The sequence below is a fragment of the Dicentrarchus labrax genome, unplaced genomic scaffold (assembly GCF_905237075.1).
Source record: "Dicentrarchus labrax unplaced genomic scaffold, dlabrax2021, whole genome shotgun sequence".
NCBI lineage: Eukaryota > Metazoa > Chordata > Actinopteri > Moronidae > Dicentrarchus > Dicentrarchus labrax.
The window spans coordinates 4,614,961-4,635,495 of NW_026136719.1; the positions used below are offsets into that span (position 1 = coordinate 4,614,961).

At 37.9% G+C, this 20,535-nt stretch overlaps 2 protein-coding genes across 3 annotated transcripts; both read right to left on the reverse strand.

The window, feature by feature from the left end:
- Nucleotides 1-25: 25 nt before the first annotated feature.
- On the reverse strand, nucleotides 26-6,152 carry LOC127351179 (gamma-aminobutyric acid receptor-associated protein-like 2). The gene is made up of 4 exons (XM_051378472.1): nucleotides 5,917-6,152; nucleotides 2,968-3,023; nucleotides 2,631-2,803; nucleotides 26-228 (listed from the first exon to the last, which is right to left on the reverse strand). The coding sequence occupies exons 1-4, from the start codon at nucleotides 5,948-5,950 to the stop codon at nucleotides 138-140; spliced, it is 354 nt and encodes a 117-aa protein (XP_051234432.1). The 5' UTR covers nucleotides 5,951-6,152; the 3' UTR covers nucleotides 26-137.
- Nucleotides 6,153-7,617: 1,465 nt separating this feature from the next.
- On the reverse strand, nucleotides 7,618-12,376 carry nqo1 (NAD(P)H dehydrogenase, quinone 1). 2 transcript variants are annotated; one of them, XM_051378458.1, is made up of 6 exons: nucleotides 12,212-12,376; nucleotides 10,190-10,357; nucleotides 9,887-10,017; nucleotides 9,517-9,630; nucleotides 9,015-9,116; nucleotides 7,618-8,105 (listed from the first exon to the last, which is right to left on the reverse strand). In XM_051378458.1, exons 1-6 carry the CDS (start codon nucleotides 12,213-12,215, stop codon nucleotides 7,779-7,781), a joined length of 846 nt encoding a protein of 281 aa, XP_051234418.1. In that variant the 5' UTR covers nucleotides 12,216-12,376; the 3' UTR covers nucleotides 7,618-7,778. The 2 variants fall into 2 exon arrangements, with proteins under 2 accessions (XP_051234418.1, XP_051234419.1); XM_051378459.1 differs by having other exon boundaries at nucleotides 10,190-10,352; nucleotides 12,212-12,345.
- Between the last annotated feature and the right edge of the window lie 8,159 nt (nucleotides 12,377-20,535).

The window sequence follows — 20,535 nt, forward strand, 5'->3', positions numbered from 1 at the left end:
TGTTGCGTTCATGTCGCTGAATCTCTTCTGGGGCTTCCCAGCGCGTTCTCCAGGGGCCGAGCGAGGGCTGTGATTAGATGTGGGTGGGTGTCAGCAGGTAAGGCCGGTCAAGATCGTGGCTCCTTGTTTTTTTTTGTTTAGAAACCAAAGGTGTTCTCGCCGCTGTAAGCCACGTATAAAAAGCCGTCCTCGTCCTTCTCCTTCTCGTACAGCTGCCCCATCGTGATGCTGAAACAGACGTTCAGGACAGCCGATCAATCACACACAGCTGATCAATAACACCAGCCGATCACATCCTGTCTTCTCACTGTCAAGATATCAGCAGTTAACCTATTGACTTACATCGTGTATCACATAGAGCTCCACTAAAACTATTAAAAGCACTGATTAATGATGAGTTGAGCTCAGACGATGTTTATCTCTCAATATTTTAATATATTCAGGAGTATATATTTTATTTATATTTCGACCAATCAGAGCCGAGGAACAGATTTAAAGACACTTTGAGTTTGAAGAAGATGCCATTAGGAGCCACTAGGAGGAACCAGAGGAACCAGAATTTTTCAATAAACATGAGAAAGAAATATTTTAATAAAAATGTTAGACTGCAGAAGTTTGAGTTTTGACCCACTGAGGTTGCTGTAGCTGCTCGCTGTCCACACAAACTCTTATTATTGTATAATTTCAACCACATTTCCCCCAAAATTTAGTCGGATATATTTGGAAAATCTTGTGCTGTGAATGTTTGTTTGGCTGTATGTGTAACAGATTCTTGTCTTTAATCTGTGAATTTTATTTATTATTGATTATCTCGTTGATTATCTCATTGATTATCTCATTGAGTTAGCTGTTGAAAGTAAATTGTGTTGAAAATGCTGTTGTGATATTTTGTTTACTTGCTGAAGTTGAACTGTTGAAGTTACAACCTTTATTATTTCATTTTGTTTATTATTGATATAATTTCGTTATCATTTTCTTCCGTTTTTGAACGTTAATATTTAAGTTTTGTTGATGTTTCTGTTTACTCTGCCCAGCAGCTGTCACTGTTTAACCTATTATATATTGTTTTTCATGGTTTTAACAGGTTACAGTTGTGAGTCATGCAACAGTGTGTAATGATTCAATGATTCACAGAAACTATGACTGGAGTTTCTGTATTATTCTCCACCAGGTGTGGCTCCTCTCGCCCAGAGGACACGTTCCTCGCTGCTCCCACTGCTCCGAGTCACTCTCTGTGACGAGGCTAAAAATACAGGCTGAAAGTGCTGAGTAATGGCTGCTCAGAGAGGAGTGTAACTGCAGCTCCACCTGGACTTTCCCATCGTTGAATCAGCCTCAATATTTAGTCCAAATGACACATGAACTCGTGCTGTGGACACTTTTGTTCCCAGTGTTATTCTCTAGCTCATATTTTCCTTCAACCTGACCAACAGTTCCTCACTTCAGCCTCCTTTAAATCGGCTTTTATTAAATGTACGCCATAAAAAGCAGCACTGACCACACATGAAAATGAAGAACATGAGATAAGAAGCCACATTGAGACACTTTATCCACTTCCTGCTGATAAAGTCATAAAGGTGATTTGACTAGTTTTACATCAGCAGCTGTAGACGAGCATGAAGCCACTGTAGAGTCCTGACAGCACATCGTTACAGAGCCAATTACACAGTAAGGTAGCAGTTTAACTTCAGCTGCAATCAGTTGACTCATCGACTGAAAGAACATTACGCTTCCTAAACGTTCAGATTCACAGATTTTCTTTGTCAAATGATGAAATATCTTTTGGTTTTTGACTGTTTGTCGGACAAATGAAGCAATTTGAAGACGTTACTCGTTAAATTGGATTATCTCCTTGTGGTCTGGAAGCAAAGGTTCCTATGTCCCGCCCCTTGTTGCTCTCTGCTCCAATAACAGTTGAGGTAGCCTCGGTCAACTTCCTCCTTCACTGTGCTATGTGCTTTATGCTAAGCTAATCTATGTTGAAAGACAAACCACATTTTGAAGCCACGTATAAATCGTCACAGCTGAAGTTAGCAAATGTTAACAAAACACTAGCTAAGTAGCTAGCAGAACTACAGCAATCAATCAATCAATCAATCAATCAATCTAGTTACATTTGATAGCTAATGTAAGCTAAATGTGAGCTAATGAGCTAGCTAACTCTCTGTATAAGAAATAATTTGAGGACCTTTGCTCACAAATTGTCCCATAAATTTACCAGTCGGTCTATTATTGACACATTTTCCCAGTTTTATTCCTCCTTTCTTGTTTAATTTCCTCCAGTTTAACATTACTTTAGCAACAGCCTGTTAATAACAGTTCAAATTAAGTAGAATTTATTTAATATTTCATATAAATTCTCTTCTCACCTATTAGTCTAATAAAAGAAGAAGTAGAAAGTGTTTGTTGCGCGTACAACTAACATGTGGATGTATTTATTAACCACAACAACACATTTTTCTAACCCTGATATTAGTTAACATAAAATGTAGCTTTTATTTTGAAATGTGGTTCCTTTTAACATAGATTACAGGAAGTACAGGAAAGGAGGAAGCTGACCGAGGTTCCTTAAAGAGTCAACTGTGAATCCACGCTGTGACTAAAACCCCCGCCGGTGACCCGACCCTGACCTGGACTGAGGCACCGTCTTGTCCACGAACAGGAAGATGGCTTTCTCTGAGGGCAGCTGGATGCGTTTCCTGATGATCCACATGAACTGAGCCACTGTGATGTCGGAGGGGACCAGATACTTCCTCTTGTCGATGTCCACGATCTGTGATCCAGAGACCTTCTCCACGATCACCTGAACACACACACACACACACACACAAAAAAAAAAAAAAAAAAAAACATAGCCACACACACACACACACACACACACACACACACACACACACACACACACACACGATTATAGCCGATGTTCAAGCTCTCAATCAGCTGTAACATCACAGGAACGTCACCCACCGGGACCCTGTCAGGGTACTTGTTGCGGATTTTGGCTGACTCTATGCATCGATGTTCTGGAAGACAAAAAGCAACATTTGTGTTAATTGTGTGGTTTTTTTTGTTTTACATGACAACAGAAATACACAACAGGGGTCATTGAGAGGGTTGTAGGGCAGCGGTCCCCAACCTGGGGATCAGGATCAGGGTGTTTATGAAGGTAAAATGTAGTCCTGTAGTCCTGCAGAGACGACCTGGTTCTGATCCTGTTTGATAAAGACCTCGACAATGTCACATTTCACGCACGATTTTAATTGATTTTTTGGGGAAAATGTAATTTGTGATGCCAAAAATAAGGATTCACACACTTATTGTGAATATCACGATCAATATCTGTCAAAATAATCACAATATAATGTTTTTACCACAGCGCACAGCCCTAATGTTAAGATGTGTAAGGAAACAACTCAAAAAGGAAGTATGACTGTTAAAAATGATTAAGAAATACATAATACGAACAGAGAATCTGCTCAAAAATCACTCGTTTTATACAAACTTTAGTTTAAAAACAAAATAAAAATGACAGTAAAAGGGTCCCTCAAGGAGAAAGGTTGTCTGTTCTGACTGTAAATGATTGTGTGGATCCTGCAGAGAGGGTTTTATATATAGTTATAGAGGTATAATATATATAATATATAGAGGTCGTTCACATGAACACACGACGTTTGAGAACTCCTGTCTTAAGGTAACTCTGACCGACCGGTGATGGACAGCGATCAATAGGTTACGTCTGAGGTCTGACATTCACAGGAAGCTGCTGTGGATTAAGACCCTGAACATCAGCAGTCGTCGATCCAAACACTTAAAATGTGATCATTAACAGCGCGGCAGCTTCTGCACCGAGTTACCGATGAGAACATCGGCCGGTTGTTGAAACCGTAACTGCACAAGATGATCAGTTAGACTATTAAATGTCAAAAAGTCACAAAAAAACAACCTCACAGAGCCAAAAGTGACAGATTCTAGTTACATAATGTGTCCCACCAGCAGCCCAAAACCCAAATATATTTAATTTACCATCATATAAGACAGTGGTTCCCAACCTAGGGGTGGGCAGCCCCATTATGGGTCGCAGTTTGAAGGTTTAAAGGCGTACAGTGGAGCTTATATCTCAGCATCTGGTTCACTACAAAGTAAATGTAAACTGTCTAACAGGCGTCAGGGACAAGAAAACACAGAATTTATCAGAAAAGAAGCATATGAAGTCTTTATGATTGTTAAATAATATAAATAAATACATAACACAGACAGAGAGTTCCACAAACAGGAAATAATCTGCTCCTTTTACACAAACTTCCTGCAGTTATAATATTAAATATAAAGTTTTACATTATCCTGCCACACAATAAAATAAATCCCTCCACCTCCCCTGAGTTGTTCCTACAACCGGGGTCAAAGGTCAGTCTGAACCTGTTAGCGAGGGGATTAATCAGCTCTTCTTAAAAAGGCAATAAACACACAGCGTCACTACACTGATTATAATTTAAAGTTTTATTCTTTCTTTTGATTTAATATAGTAAATGTAAGCCTCTAGGACTCCTAAACAATCTGAGTGGGTTGTAGAAGGTCAGCAGTAATTTATGATCCTAGTTTAATTATTGATTGATTATAAAAGAGAGAATTTGCTGTTTTTCTCTGATTTATTGGACTTAAAATATTAAATATTAAATATATTAAAAGATGAACAATTTCAGGAACATTTTTCCACTATTTCTTATTTTATTATTATTATTATCTGACAGTGAAAACACATCTAGTTGCAGTCTTGGTAGTAATAAACACAACCCAGCTACAACATCCTCTTTTTAACAGGAAGCAGAGGGGTTTCTGGGTAATGTAGTCTTATCACTAACAATAACAGTGCCAGAGAGAGAGAGGCCGTATGCTCGTTTGTTTTACTCTTTTAATGGTAAAAAGTGCAAAACTTTTAAAAGACAACATTATTCCTCAACAGCAGCGTGTAACCTGAGTTAATTATTATATAGAAATGAGCCCTGAAGTGTTTTTAAAGTGTAAAAAAAAAAAAAAAAAGGAAACACTAGTTGATAGCATCAGTTAGCTTGTGACTGTCAACAGGAAGTTAATTCAGATTATGGTTTGAGTAATGTGATCCGAGGCGGTGAAAATAGCTGCTGTGTTTTAGTTTTAAATGCATGAATACAAAGAGTGTCTCATGTGTTTTATATTGAATAAACAGAACTGATCAGAGACAGTCAGCTGTTATAAAAGGAGCCACTGACTCCTGGAAGCATGGCAGCTCTTTAATTGTGTCATTAAAGTTAAATTTATTGACACAAAAAAAAACAACCTCATAATTAATCCTATAAACAGACTAAAAGATGGGATGTAACACCAGCCTGCAGGCCTAAACAACTTCTGGTCCTGGTGAGGCCTCTGAGGCCTAAAGTCAGCAGCAAGAGGAGATAATATATAAAATAAAAGCTTCATAAAAGAGTAAAACAATCACAGTTTATCATCCAGCTGTTAACTAACTGTAACTCAATGCAATAATGGAGGTTTAACAGCTTAATGAGCCTCCACCTTGATGGTCGTCGTCGGGCTGTTTTCCCCCATAAAGAACAAAGACACGGTGGTTTATATAATCCACACAGACACAAACAGGCTGGATCTAAAGTGCAGATTCATTATTTCACTTTACATTAACTGACATTAACTGCTTTTTATTTTATCCTCTCTGCAAACAAAAAGCCTTAAATAATAAAAAAAAACAGGCCAGTGTTTGTGGCTGTCCGCACTTTAAAGTGAAAGGAGGGAGATTATATCAACATTAAACACACAATTCTGCTTTAAAAATAAAACCCTAAATATTTAACCTTATGAATTAACCTGCGTAGACATTTTGTTTTTCTTTAATCTGTCTCCCATTAAAACACCTCCCTCCTCCCTTACCCAAGGAGTGATCCTCTTTGAACATCCATTTCATGTTTCCGGGCTGTTTCCGCTCGATGCAGCAGACTGTGAAGGCGACTCTGGGTTCGTTAGAGGGAGGTAATCTCTTTCTTTCGGGTCTCCGGTACCGTTAAACTGTCGGTTTTAACCGGACAAGCGGCGCCGCGGCTCTCAGCAGTAACAACAACAAACAAACAAACAGCCTCCTCTTCACCATCAGCCCGCTGACACCGGACGGTTCCACTCCGCCGCTGACAGCAGGGGGGAGCGACGAGCACAAACCGGACGCTTTCACTTTAAACTCCTGAAATTATTGAGATTAAAATGCGTTAATATCAATTGTTTTTTATATTGCGTTTATTGTCGACATTTATAGCAACTGTCTGTATTTTACATGGCAACCTTTTTGACAGGGTTCCCCCTATTGGTTATGTTGGTTCCTACCGACAGTTCCTCCCTCTGTGCAGAACATAAACATACAGCACTTTAAAGGCTGCAGCTAACTGATCATTATCGATCTGTTGATCATCTTTTGGAAAATTAGGAGAATAAAGTCATAATATTAGGTCTACGAGAATAAAGTCGAAACATTACGAGAATAAAATCATAATATTGAGAGAATAAAATCATAATATTGAGAGAATAAAATCATAATATTGAGAGAATAAAATCATAATATTACGAGAATAAAATCATAATATTGAGAGAATAAAATCATAATATTACGAGAATAAAATCATAATATTGAGAGTATAAAATCATAATATTGAGAGAATAAAATCATAATATTATTGAAAGAATAAAATCATAATATTACGAGAATAAAATCATAATAATATTGAGAGAATAAAATCATAATATTGAGAGAATAAAATCACAATATTGAGAGAATAAAATCATAATATTACAAGAATAAAATCATAATATTGAGAGAATAAAATCATAATATTACGAGAATAAAATCATAATATTGAGAGAATAAAATCATAATATTGAGAGAATAAAATCATAATAATATTGAGAGAATAAAATCATAATAATATTGAGAGAATAAAATCATAATATTGAGAGAATAAAATCATAATATTACGAGAATAAAATCATAATATTGAGAGAATAAAATCATAATAATATTGAGAGAATAAAATCATAATATTACAAGAATAAAATCATAATAATTGAGAGAATAAAATCATAATATTGAGAGAATAAAATCATAATATTGAGAGAATAAAGTAGTAATTTTATGAGAACTGTCTGTTTGGCTCAGCCAGGTACGACGGAATATTAGGGCCAGACTTTTTTGGCGGGGAAATTACGAGAATAAAGTCGTAATTAGCTCCCAACATGCTATCATGACGTGGTTGGCACCAATGGATGCGTTAGGTCATCTAGTTTCTTCACTTTAGCTTTAAAACAGAGCCTGTTACAACCTCTGAGACGGAGTGGCAAATCAGATTTCAGGGCCAAAATCTTACATAATGTTGCTTTAATAAGAGGCTCAGCAACATTTTGCCCAGTGGCCCCGAAGTAAGTTAATCAGTTCATGAACCTGCAGGCAGAGTTTTTAGTTTTTAATCTACAGAACCCAAAATCCCAAATCCCAAATTGGCCTCAGAGGGTTTTACAGCATTGGACACCCTTAAAGAGACAAGAAGAGAGAGAGGTTGATGTCATATGAGCAGAATAAAAACAGTAAACTTCTTGGTAGTCCAATGTAAAGTTTTAATATGACCACCGGCATTAATATAGTTTAGGCTTTAGTATCTAAATAAAATTAAGTTCAAGACATTGTTATCTAAATAGGTTTATTTCAGCTTCAGTAAACATAAAGCGTTTTATAAAATCTCATCACGTTGGCACTAATTGGCACTGTTTTCCCCGGAGGACGGAGCCGTGATCTGGTTGTCAGGCGGCAGCGGTTTCCCCAGATGGTGCCCCGTCGTGAGGCCGTAGGGCTGCGACTCTCGCTCCTCCTTCGCTTTGGGCCGCAGCATGAACCCCCCCTGAAAGCTGAGGTCAAAGAGCTCACAGGGGGCAAAGGTCAAAGGCTTTTCTGCCAACAGTCCCTTCAGTCGAGCTCGCCACCCGTCCAGCATCGCGGTTCGCACCGTGGGGGGGCAGTGAGCCGGACTCCAGAATATCTGAGGAGCAAAAACCTGAAACCCACAGAAGTGCAGAGTGCCGTTCTGAAAGAAACAAACAGAGAGACAATATCTAATTTAATATTTAATGATTGATTCATTAGATTACAGATCAGAGAGAGACACTGGAATCATTTGATGATCACCAATTAATTAATTAATAAGTACTATTAATTAAAATGTAATGATAAAGTAACTGCTGCAAAATGTAGCTGCTGTTAGCTCATTAGCTTAGCAACACTGGAGAGTAACTCCTTATTGTCTTCAGAGGACTCTCAGTTTTTACTTTACTTATTTTACTTATTTATTGTGTAATAGCATTATACATATATATATGTACTTTTGTTTTTATTGTGTTGTGTGTTGTAAAATAGTTGGTTTTTATTGGACTTCTGTTTTCATGTGTTTTAACATCCAAACAGCACTTTGCTGACCCCCAGTGGGGGTAGTCAAAGCTTTGGTTTTGGCTTTGAGTTGTGAGGCCTTGATTTTAAAGAGTGTAAGAAAGGGTTTATATATATATAATAATATATATACAAACAGGACTTTATCTCAGCATTCCATAAATTAAATAGATATTTTTAAAAATGAAATTATTTTTTATAAAGAAGAAAACACCTATTAAAAAAAAAGAAGCCTATTAACTATTAATTAATTAATTAATTAATTAATAGGTATAACTGTAATAACTCATAATATAGAAACAGAATTTAATAAAAAGTTCCTAGAAATATCAATAACACTGATCTCTGATGGGATATCCACAACCCTGATCAAAGTTACTGCCTTATAAATAAATTATAATCATTATTAATATCTTTGCATTTGCTATGATAGAATATTTCTCTGTGTATTGATTTTAATACTGTAGAAGAAACACAGGCAGAAAATGACTTCTTCCTCATTCCTAATCAACATATATATTAATATATGTGTCTTATATGTGTCTCTTACCTGTAGAGGCCACAGTGTGACGTTGATGTCTCCATTGATCCCATCAGGCCGGAACATCGTCTGTGTCGCTCCGGTAGTGAACGACAACATTGCTTTCTTGTCCTTCAACAGAAAACACAAAAACACACTTTTTATCCAAAAAGCTGAGAGGAACCAGCTGCTAATATAATAATAATAATAAATAATGTTTGTATTTTAGTGTATATATTGAATTATTAGTGTTTCGACGCTGGTTCTAATCATGAAAACATACGTCAGAATTTAAAGAATTCCCATATTTTAAAGATGGAATAAAAAAGATAATCATGTCATCCTTGACATTGCAATTAAAATCTAATTACACATTTTTTAAATGTAATCTGGACTGATGATAGTTACTGATGTATTTACGCTTATATGTAATCCATTACTCCATAAGCCTGTTTATCATCATGCTTACTTTACTTAATCATTTTCTCTCCTCCTTTTAAAGAGATGTGTCGTCCAGCTAAGAGAGACTGACCTTGAATATACCGTTATTGTACATCTTTTGCAGGGAGAAAGCGAAGCCTTGTGTGAGCACTCGATCCATCCATCCCTTCATGATGGCAGGAACACTGAACCAGTACAACGGAAACTGCAAGAAGAGACGCATCAACATGTCACACTGATACTGTACATGTTATTTAACGACAACATAATTTAATTCATTTGTAAGGAACAGAGCCAGAGTTAGAATTACAGGAGTAAGGAGTTTAGCCAGGTTAGCTGTAGCTCTGAGGTCTGTTTAACAACTAATGGACTTTGGTGACCAATCTGATGTTTTTGTTGCAAGTCTCAACCCACAATAACAGCAAACAGGACAAAAACTAGCTTTGTGAGTGACCTCTGACCTGGAAGATGATGAGCTCGGCCTCCTGTACTTTGCGCTGCTCGGCTACGATGTCGTCACTGAGGCGGCCCTCCATCCAGGCCTGCATGGTCTCATCTCCGTACTGGAAAAGCTCTGGATTTTTCAGATCACCTGAACACAACACACTCGGTCATAACTTAAAGGATAACTCTGTGAGCAGATACATTCAGTGTCGGGTTTAGTCTCTTCATCTTCTTCCTCTGTGCCACAGAGCTTATAAAGTTTATTAGAGCTTGAATTAGTTTTCTGCTCACTGAATAATGTACATTAACAGCGAGGTCACCGATGATGTCGTCCTGCGTGGCGTTGGCTCTGAAGTTCATGGCGTACAGGTCGGACACGATGACCCTGTAGCCCTGCTCCACCAGCTCCTGCGTCGCTACATCACGCACCGCCGCGTTGAACGAACCCGGACTCTGGTGGGCGTACACGATCAGGGCCGTCTTCTGTGCTGTCACACACACACACACACACACACACACACACACACACACACACACACACGCGAAGTACTACAAGACTTTACAGAAACTTTGAACTCTGGTGACAAAAAGTGTACACTGTTAAAATTAGCAGGACTTGCTAATCCAGAAATCTTTGAGCTCTTATACCAAATGTCTTCTTAAACACAGACAAACATAGTACAAGATGTTTGGACTTTTAAAGAGAAAGTTAGTTATTAAGTGTTACACTCACTCAAAGTTAATTCATTTAAGTTTTTATAGGCAAATTTTAGTCTAAATGACAGGCTCTAAGTTCAATGGAAAAAGAAATTAAACGAAGATTTGGAAATAAACTCTAAAATATTTGTGCCACAGTAATAATGTTTAAGCAACTTTAAGCAAATATCGACACAAAGTACAGCTGAGGCTGATGGGAATGTCAAAGCTCTGGACAAAATAAAATGTTGACCTGATGGTGGTCTGTTACAGTAAAAAATGATTAGCTAATGTTTTATAGATTGTTATAATCTGTTATTTAGAACTTTTGTCAGGTTGCAAAAACATTCTGGTTGTTGTTTCTCTGTTTCATTGATAAAGATCTGACTGTTAATCAATTCTACAAATGATAACAAGGTCCCTGATAAAAGCTCACGGGTTTCACACTTTCTGATAAGACAACAGGTTTGTCTGCTGTTATAAAGAAATCTATAATTAAATGTAAGGAGCTGAACATGAGTAATAAACAATCAATTCTCCACTTTAATAATGTTTTTACTTTATATGAAGTCTGCAGATGTGAATGTTAATAAAATAAGGACATAATTATTGTTGTACATGGAGAGAATGACAATAAATTCTACCTTGAACCTTAAATTGTTATTTAATTTTACTCCAGATACATTAAAGTTATTATAAACCCCATAAATAATTAATACATGTTTATTAGAAGGTGGTGTTATTTCTTGTTTTTCATAATATTTAAAAAACCCAAACTTTACAATGAAAAAATAGGTTTGAAATAAACTTCTGTCATTGAGCAGCAACAAGTTTAATAGTTAATAGTTAAAGCAACAAGTAACTTTTGAAGGAGAACACAAGCTCTGTTATCTCAAAGACAGCTGGCATTACTTTAAGATAATCAATGCTGTGATCTTTTATAAAGCAAATAATAAAGCAGCATGAATAACAGAGTCTCTTTGTGGATGCTCCACCTGATACACAGCCGAATTATAGATAATAGTTGACATTGAAAGAAAGAGACAAGGTGAAACATAAATGAAACAGGGCTGCAAATACAATACCTCAATACCTTTTATTTATATTGTTTATGCTTTTATACAGTTTAAGATTGTTGTTTATATATTTATAGCTATTATTTTATGTATTTGTACCAATTCAAATATGTAGTTATATACATATAGTTTCAGTCAGTATAGTTATCAACACAGATTGATAGAAATAGTTTTACTTAGATGTGCATAAATCTAAATTTTAGCTTTTTGTTTACCAACTTTCTGAACCTAAATGGCTCCAAAAACTGACCAAAACCTGTACAGAGTTTGGTGTGTGTCAGAAAGAGTTGTGTGTCAGAGCAGCAGCATTTATATTCATTATATAAACACTTAAATGTTTGTTTTTTAACACATTATAAGGTAGTTGCAGATTGTCAACACAGATTGATAAAAAATAGTTTTACTTGGATGCACAAAATCTAAATGTTTGCTATTTGTTTACCAACTTTCTGAACTTAAATGTCTCCAAAAACGGAGCAAAATCTGTACAGAGTTTGGTTTGTGTGTCAGAGCAGCAGCAGCAGAAGAGAACCAGATTTATAGGAAGTGGAAACAACAAACGAGTCTTACCCATGCTTTGTGTCTGCTGGATCCGTCTGGACCTGGTGTCTGCTGGCACCGCGTTTCTTATAGACCCTGGGACTTTCTGTGCGTGAGAAACATGGTTAGATCGGATATCAGATGGAACAAAATGTGTCTGTAAGTCACAACTACACACTGAAGGAAGTACGAAAAAAAATAGTCAGCTGTCAAACTGTAGAACCGGTTTAGTGTTGGTGGAAGGTGGAGTGTGTGTGTGTGTGTGTGTGTGTGTGTGTGTGTGTGTGTGTGTGTGTGTGTGTGTGTGAGAGAGTCAGGCTGTGGGTTCACTGGTGCAGGTGAATCAGATTGGTTTCATTTGGCCTGGAAAAGAATGTTTGGGTCACTTTCAAGGGATTATCCGACAGGGTCATGTGGCTTCATAAACTCTTTAATCCGACTTAATTTCACCTCGTTAGAAGAAAAGTGGAGGAAGGCGTCAGTTTAGTAAAGCCTGAGCTGTTCGGTCCAGTCCCCGAGTTTAACGTCACCTGTCACCAGTTTTTCTCTCCTAACAGGCTTTTATGTTGGAGGAGGTGAGAAAAGTTTTCACACACAATCTTACCACAGGGTATTAAAACTAATAATTTATATGTGATGAATCTGTGTATATGACAGAAACATGTTTCTTTGGAGATATGACACATTAAATATGAGATATTTAATGCTTTGTGATAGTGACATTACAACGAATTGCTGATTATGCAATATTTATGTGTTTGATTGATCAACGTCAACCTAAAGGTCATTTCTATAAATAGCTCCCTGCACAGATTAGTTTTATATTCGCTTTTTCTCATTAAAAATGTGTCCAAACTGCAGCTGACATGCTCTCAGTCGCTCTGAGGCAGCGTTACAATAGAAATAATTTAAGGTTATCTTGCAGCGGATCACGCCCGTCCTCAGCACGCCATCAGCACACCCTCAGCACGATGACACTCGATAGGCTGGAATGTGACAGGAATGTTACCTGGAGACTTTCTGTCACCCACTGATCACCTCAGCGCCCGAGCCTCGAGCTGCCTGCCCAAAGGGAAATGTTTTAGATGCTTTGCCTGCAGGTCAGAGGTCATTATGTAACAGCATCAACAGACTAGCCAGGTACAGCATTATAATCTTTCATTATAAAAAGCAAATATGCTGTTTTTCTGAATTAATTAGACACCTCCAGCACGCTCTTAGCCCCCCTGAGTCTAACCCATATCCTATAACCAGCCTCCAGGGCTCCAGTGAGTCCAGGCAGGGATCTCAGCCCTCTAAGCCTGACCCAAAGCTCCTAACACTGGGTCTCCAGCCTCCAGCAAGCTCCGGTGGACCCATGCAGGGCTCTGTGTCCCCTAACCTTTATCCTGGCAAAAAGTAATTAGTATGAGCCAGTAATCTACTTTTTATTTCACATTTTCTGTAGTGTATGTAGTTAGCTAGTTTTTAAATTTTTTTTTTTTTAAAAAGTGGTTAAGCTAACAAAATGCCAACTTCAACAGAAGTAGTCACACTCACACAGTGAACACGGTTAACATTACCTCTGCTGAACGTAAACAGGTTAGTGTTGTTATTGTGAGCATGCTGATGTTAGCATTTAGCTCAGAGCACTGCAGTGAACTCAGGACTGAATGTGTGTGCGTCCACACTGCCCTGTTTCTAGTTCACGCACTCTGACTTTGATTGTTTTTCAGTGTGTTCTGCAGGCCCAGCTGGTAATCCAGACAATGGAGCGGCCTGAGAGACACGCTGGAGGGAGTACACAGCAGAAAGTCTAATCCTATCGTGTTACTGGATCTCATTATTTCCCTCCAACATCATCAACTTTTATTCAAAGTGAAAACTGTGCCGGCGTCACAGTCAGTGTGTTCCTCCGAATCTATGTCACCTGTCACAGGAAAAAAATCTGGTCACCTGCACCGTAAAGTAAAAGAAAATAACAGATGAATCAGTAAATACCTGAAGAATAACTGAGTCCTGGTGATCTGCCTGAAATTACTGGAAATAATTTTACTGGCTACGTTTATTTTGAGGCATTATCTTGCTGTTGATTCCCCCAAACTCTCATGGCTGACATACTGTTCTGGACTCATTCATGTCCCATTAATCATTAATGCATGTTACTAACTTCACTTCTTCCCCGGAGTTCTTGTGCTTTCTCGTCTCGCAGGTTCTCATGGATCCTGGTGGAGCCTCCTGCCATGGTCCTGCCTGACTGCCATTGCTAATATCACTGATATTATTGTCATTATTATTATTATTAATATTATTATTACTAGTTACTATTGTTGTTGTTGTCACTGCTCATTGTCCCCCATCGTTGCTGTTGTCGTCGTCATCGTCTTCTTCATGTTCATCATCATCAGTCACTACTATTAGTGTAATTGTTGCTACTGTTGTTGCTGTGCACCTGTCTGTCTGTCTGTCTGTCTCTCTCTCTCTCTCTCTCTCTCTCTCTCTCTCTCTCTCACCCCAACTGGTCGAGACAGACGACCACCCACCTAGAGCCGGAGGATCTGTCCTAGGTTTCTGCCTTTTAACAGGCAGTGTTTCCTTGCCCTTGTCGCCAAGGTCTTGCTCATGGTGGTACTGTTGGGTCTCTGTAAATAATGTTATAAAGAGTTCGGTCTAGACCTGCTCTATTTGAAAAGTGTCCTGAGATAACTTCTGTTATGAATTGGCGATATACAAATAAAATTGAATTGAATTGAATTGAACATTCTCCACAAGGTAGGAGGAGAGTACACCATTCCCAGTGGTACTGCGTGGAGTGAACAGAGCAAGCAGGAGGCCCAGATGAAGGTTTGGCTGTCCTCCACCATCAGTGTTTCTAGCTCTAGCACCGGTGTGACAGTTTAACTGGTGATACTGAGGCAGTCGGGCGTAGGCGTGGCTTTTGAGGACCCATTTTTGTCTAGCCAGGAAATAAAAATTTGGACTACTTCGACACTATGACATTCATTTGTTGGTGACTTTTGAAACACTGCAATAAAAACACAAATTTTTGTGTCGGCTCCTCACTATGGAAATATAATCCCAAGAAAGGAAAGATTCCCTCCGGGTATCCTATATTGTAATCATACAATAGCTTTAATCTGGAACCAGTAGGTTCTAGTGCATGCAGGCTGGTGGCATGTCTGCCGCGTTTAAAATGTCTGGACCTCAGAAACCTGACAGCAGCATCATTCTGTCCTCGGTCCGTAAAGAAACTACAGTGGGTTAATTGTAAGAAGGTTGCTGGTAAAGATTATGTTTTGTAAATATTCTATATTTCTCGTGGGTGTTGTAGGGGTAAACTACAATTTTCTTTTGTACTGTTTTCCTGTTAGGTTAGGGTTAGTTAATGTCTTTAGTTTTTTTACTCTTACGTTCACTTAGGAATTAGTCAGCATTTTATTTTGAAGGAGTTTGTTGTTTTTAGCCTTGGTTCTCCCTAAAGTTTGTTGCTGGTCTTTGTTGCACTTTTTGGCTCAGGATTTGGTAAACCTGTGTTCTCTTTTGGTTTGGAGACCGGGAAGGGAAAGTTGTTACTCTTCGGGCCCTAAATACTGAGTTTCATTAGTTTTAGATACTTAGTCATTCTTTTGAGATAAGTAATTAATGTTGAGAGTTTCTCATTATAATGACAGAAATAAGCTTCCATACGACTCCAAAACCTTCTGACTGCTGATGCCTGAACTAATCACAGCTCAGGTGCGCCTCATTCAGTCATCTGCTCACCTGGGCAGAGCTGGAGGGAACAGAAACGCATACAGCCGTAACACAGTGAAATGTTTCTGGATTATATTTAACAAATATGTCATTAGATAATTTTATTATCTCTTATATTCATTTATTTAAAAAAAACAAGTTGGCTAACATCATTCACTTAAGGTGCAATGTGAAGGATTTAGTGGCCTCTTGCATTTATATTGTATTAATAGACACCGGATTATAACTTTCACGCTTGTTAGAGAGCTTGTTGAAGTGACACAGCGCCACCTGCTGGTACAAGAAGGGACTTGCTGCAAATGATTTCACCTCCTTTAATGGATAATTTACACTTTACTGTCTTAAAACAGTTCTTGTATATGAACTCGTAAACATAATCCCTTTTTTATAGTGACTTAAATGTAACTAATTTACTTAAATATTGTACTTAAATACACATTTTGAATACTTTTCTTAGTTTTAGAGGTAACTTTTTACTTCACTACATTTATCTGATAGTTTTCACATTAAGATTTTTGCACAATAAACATATGAAGAGTTTATAAAGTGATGTTTTTGTAAGAAATTAAACGACCCTACAGTTGAAATAGTAGTCCATAAATCAATTAAACTATTCTGATTATCGTTTAGGGTATTTTTCATGTAAAAAGATTTGTTGCTTTTCCTTTTAAACTTATTTTGATATTTTTAATTTATTTGTAACTGTTCCAAACAATCAATTATTTAATGGGGAAAATAATCAGCAGATAAATCAATAATAATAATCACTAGTTGACGTCTGATATAAAACAGTTCAAAATGAGCTCAGCCAACTACAACAGTAAAATCAGGTTTGTTTACTCCAGAAACAGCCAGAAAAAATTCCCTCAGGTAAAAATGATAACAGAAAGACTGAAGCCACAAAAGTTGTTAAACAAACAAACCTTCCCCGGTTAAAGCTGAAGAAGGAGCCTGCAGATGTGAACACAAACCCTGTCGAGGATCTACAGATCATTACACACACAACAAACACTGCGTAGACAAACTGACTCAAAACTCTCGAACAGCAGTTTTTCACTAAAATGAGGAAATAAATGTTTTGCGCTCAATGACTTTGGTGTCTCAGAGCTTCAGCTGAAGTTACTGTCTCATCAGTGTCTGTAAATCCTAAATTCTAGATAATATCAGGACAATGTAGGAATGAAAACAAAGGGGAATAGTCATGTTCTCCTCTGGAAACTCTTACTGACGTCATCTGTCTGTTATTAACTGAGCAGTTTGGATATCACTGTCCTAATTAAAATAAATGTTTCATAGGTTAAAACTCACAAAAGTATACTTAGATTCTTAATTATATTTAAACTTTCTACACATGAAACAATCAGAAATACTGCTTTAATGTAGTAAGACATTAAATTAGATTAGACACTCTGACTGCAGTTAATGCTCGACCTGTAAGACAGAGTGCAGGATCTCTATTTTTGGGGGTCACAGGTCAAATAATTGGTCCTGATTTTAAAGCCATGAAAATTACTCAGAGAATACATATTTAATAAGCACATAACCACCTTTCTAACTATAAAGCATTTGGCTGGACAGTCACTGTGAGTGTAGTTACTGCAGTTCGCCACTGGGGGCAGCACAGACTACGACGGACAGTCCGGACTGCAGAGAGGATCGTTGGTGCCAACCTGCCGTCCATTCAGGACCCATACTGGTCCAGAGTCAGGAAACGGGGGGCAGGAAACATCACTGCAGATCCATCACATCCTGGACACAACCTGTTCCAACTCCTCCCCTCTGGTAGGCGCTGTACGCCAAAACAAACAGGCACAGGAACAGTTTCTACCCACAAACCATCACTCTGACCAACAGTTAACTCCAGACTCACAGTGACAACATCCGCACAATAACCTTGGGTGCAACGATAACGGATAATTCCTGCTTCTCTTGGCCGATAATCAATAACTGTAAATCTGTAAGAAAGGTTTTTGGTGTAATGAGCAAAGATGGATGATTTTAATATAATATTGTAACCAAATCTAACTGACGCCACTGTTATTGTTTACAAAAACAACAACAACAACAACAACAACGGATCCTTCTTTTTTATAGTAAAGTTCATTGAAAAAACTTTCATAGAGCATAAAAGTCTTTTTACATTCAATTCAAAATAATTGTAATTTAATTATCCCAATAATTCATAATAATATAAATTATAAATATATTGTGTAACATCTGTATCTGTAAACTATTCACTTTTTTTTCATCGTTCAATTCAGTTTTTAAAACATAAATTCAAACACATCAAGCTGTGCTTATTGTTGATATAATATCAAACTACCTCCATGTAAGTAAAAATACCTGCAGTATTTGTACTTTAAATACAAATTTTAAATGCTTGTACTGTATTTTTCTTTTTCATTTTAGAGATAAATTTACTTTTTTACTTTTACAAATGTTTGTGTGTGTGTGTGTGTGTGTGTGTGTGTGTGTGTGACAGCACAGAAGACGGCCCTGATCGTGTACGCCCACCAGAGTCCAGGTTCGTCCAACGCGGCGGTGCGTGATGTAGCGACGCAGGAGCTGGTGGAGCAGGGCTACAGGGTCATCGTGTCCGACCTGTACGCCATGAACTTCTGAGCCAACGCCACGCAGGACGACATCATCGGTGACCTCGCTGTTAATGTACATTATTCGATTTTGTTGTTTTATGTTTATACTGTGTTTGTACCTTGAGAGCAACGTGTGCACATGTATGAATATGTAATAAATGTAATGAGGAAAGGTGGATGCTTCTATATACAACAGCTCTTATCTAATCTAGACAGCAGATATGTTCATTGTTTCCAGAAGGAAATCACCACCCTCCATCTCTGACCTTCGTAAAAGGAACTGGCATTAAATTTATTCAACAGTATAAATATCTTTGGGGGACAGTCATTAACTTGAAATTGCAAGAACAATGTTTGTACTTCCCGAGGAAGTTACATGTCTTTAATGTATCTGCAAGAGACCAGGTCCCTCCCAGACCATTAAAAACCACCTGCTGGACCTTGAGTTTGAAACTTTTCCTTCAGGCCGTAGAGCTGGAGAACAAGGGTTGAGGTGCAATAAGAGTAAAATCTCCTTTGTTCCTGTAGTAGGTCTCTCTGCAACCGTGGGTTCCCCCAACACACACATTTATTAATTGCTTATCCGCACATACCGTCAACACACATATGCAGCTTTCTGGCTATTTCTAATTCTTCTTTAACCCTCTTCCAAGGTCGATTAACGCCAGACGTCCTCTCGGGTCTGAGAGAGTGATTACTGAATGAGCAGCAGCTGAGACCATCAGCTCACCCGGTGCTGCTCTCACAACCCGTCCACACACCTCTTTCTCTCTCTCCTGCAGCTGTCAAACCACACCCACCTCCACAGTTACCTTTGCTTAATTTTGCACATTTAAATTTTAGCCTCTTGCACTATTTTTTGCATTGTTGTTGTTGTTGTTGTTGTTGTTGTGTTTATGGTTTACTGTATAATCTATGCACAGGAATCAAATGTTTTTTTAGCTGCAAATCAAGTTTCCCTTGTGGGATAATAAAAAATGACATAAACAACAATTCTGACTCTTCAGTTTGTCAAAAAACGTCACAAACATACTGGTTTTCAATAAAGCCTATTAAAACGTGATAATGGTATTTAATAGCATCTACACTGTTGTTCTTAAGCTCCTGTACACCCTAAAGTTGATGTATCTGTATCACCGGTTCTGGATTATGTGTCTTTAGAAAGAATTCGTTCTGGTTTCACCATATTTAAGAAAAAAGAACAGGGGGGGGTTTCCCCAGTGAGCCCTGCAGCCGTCTGTTAAGGTTACGGAGGGTGTTGTGGTCACATTACCGGACTATAATGTTACAACCAAGACACTAAAGGAGACACAATACAAACATTACGTACTGAAGGATTTATTTAGAGTCACCTGCCTAGTTTGACAGTTTGATCTGAGTTTGGTGTGTTGAGCTGGACGGACTCACTGAGAATGAGCTGTCAATCACAAGGTAGCCCCGCCCTAAAGCATACCCTGCTTTATGGTCTGTTTTACTCTAAATGGGAGCATCAGTTACTAAATGAACATCATGCTGTATGGAAGAAGACGGAAACTAGAGACTGAGACCAGAAACTCATCAGGAAACTGTTTACTGAGCTCATACATCAACTGAGAAGTCGACTAATTTCTCCATAAGACTGAATGGTATCTGTGTGTTATTGCAACCAGTGGAGCCGCCCCCTGCTGGTTGTTACTGAGAATGCAGGTTTAAGACACTTCACAGACCCAGAAGCTCCATTATATAAACTGTTAACAACAATGTCACTGATTTTGGTAAAACTGGATCATATTTTATGGAGGAAGTGTTTTTCTTCTGATGCTCCGCTCGTTATTTATAAATACATAAATAAAAAATCTAACAAACTAAAGTTATAATAAAAGTGAGAAACTGAAATGTGAAACTCCTGAAAGCTTTTGTGCATCAGTGTCAGTTTCACGCATTCAAACTCAGTATAATGTATAATGCTTCCAGCAATGGAGGCAAACCCAAATACATAGACACGCAGGTAAACTGAAACTCACCTGCAGTCTCTGGCAGTCTGTCGTT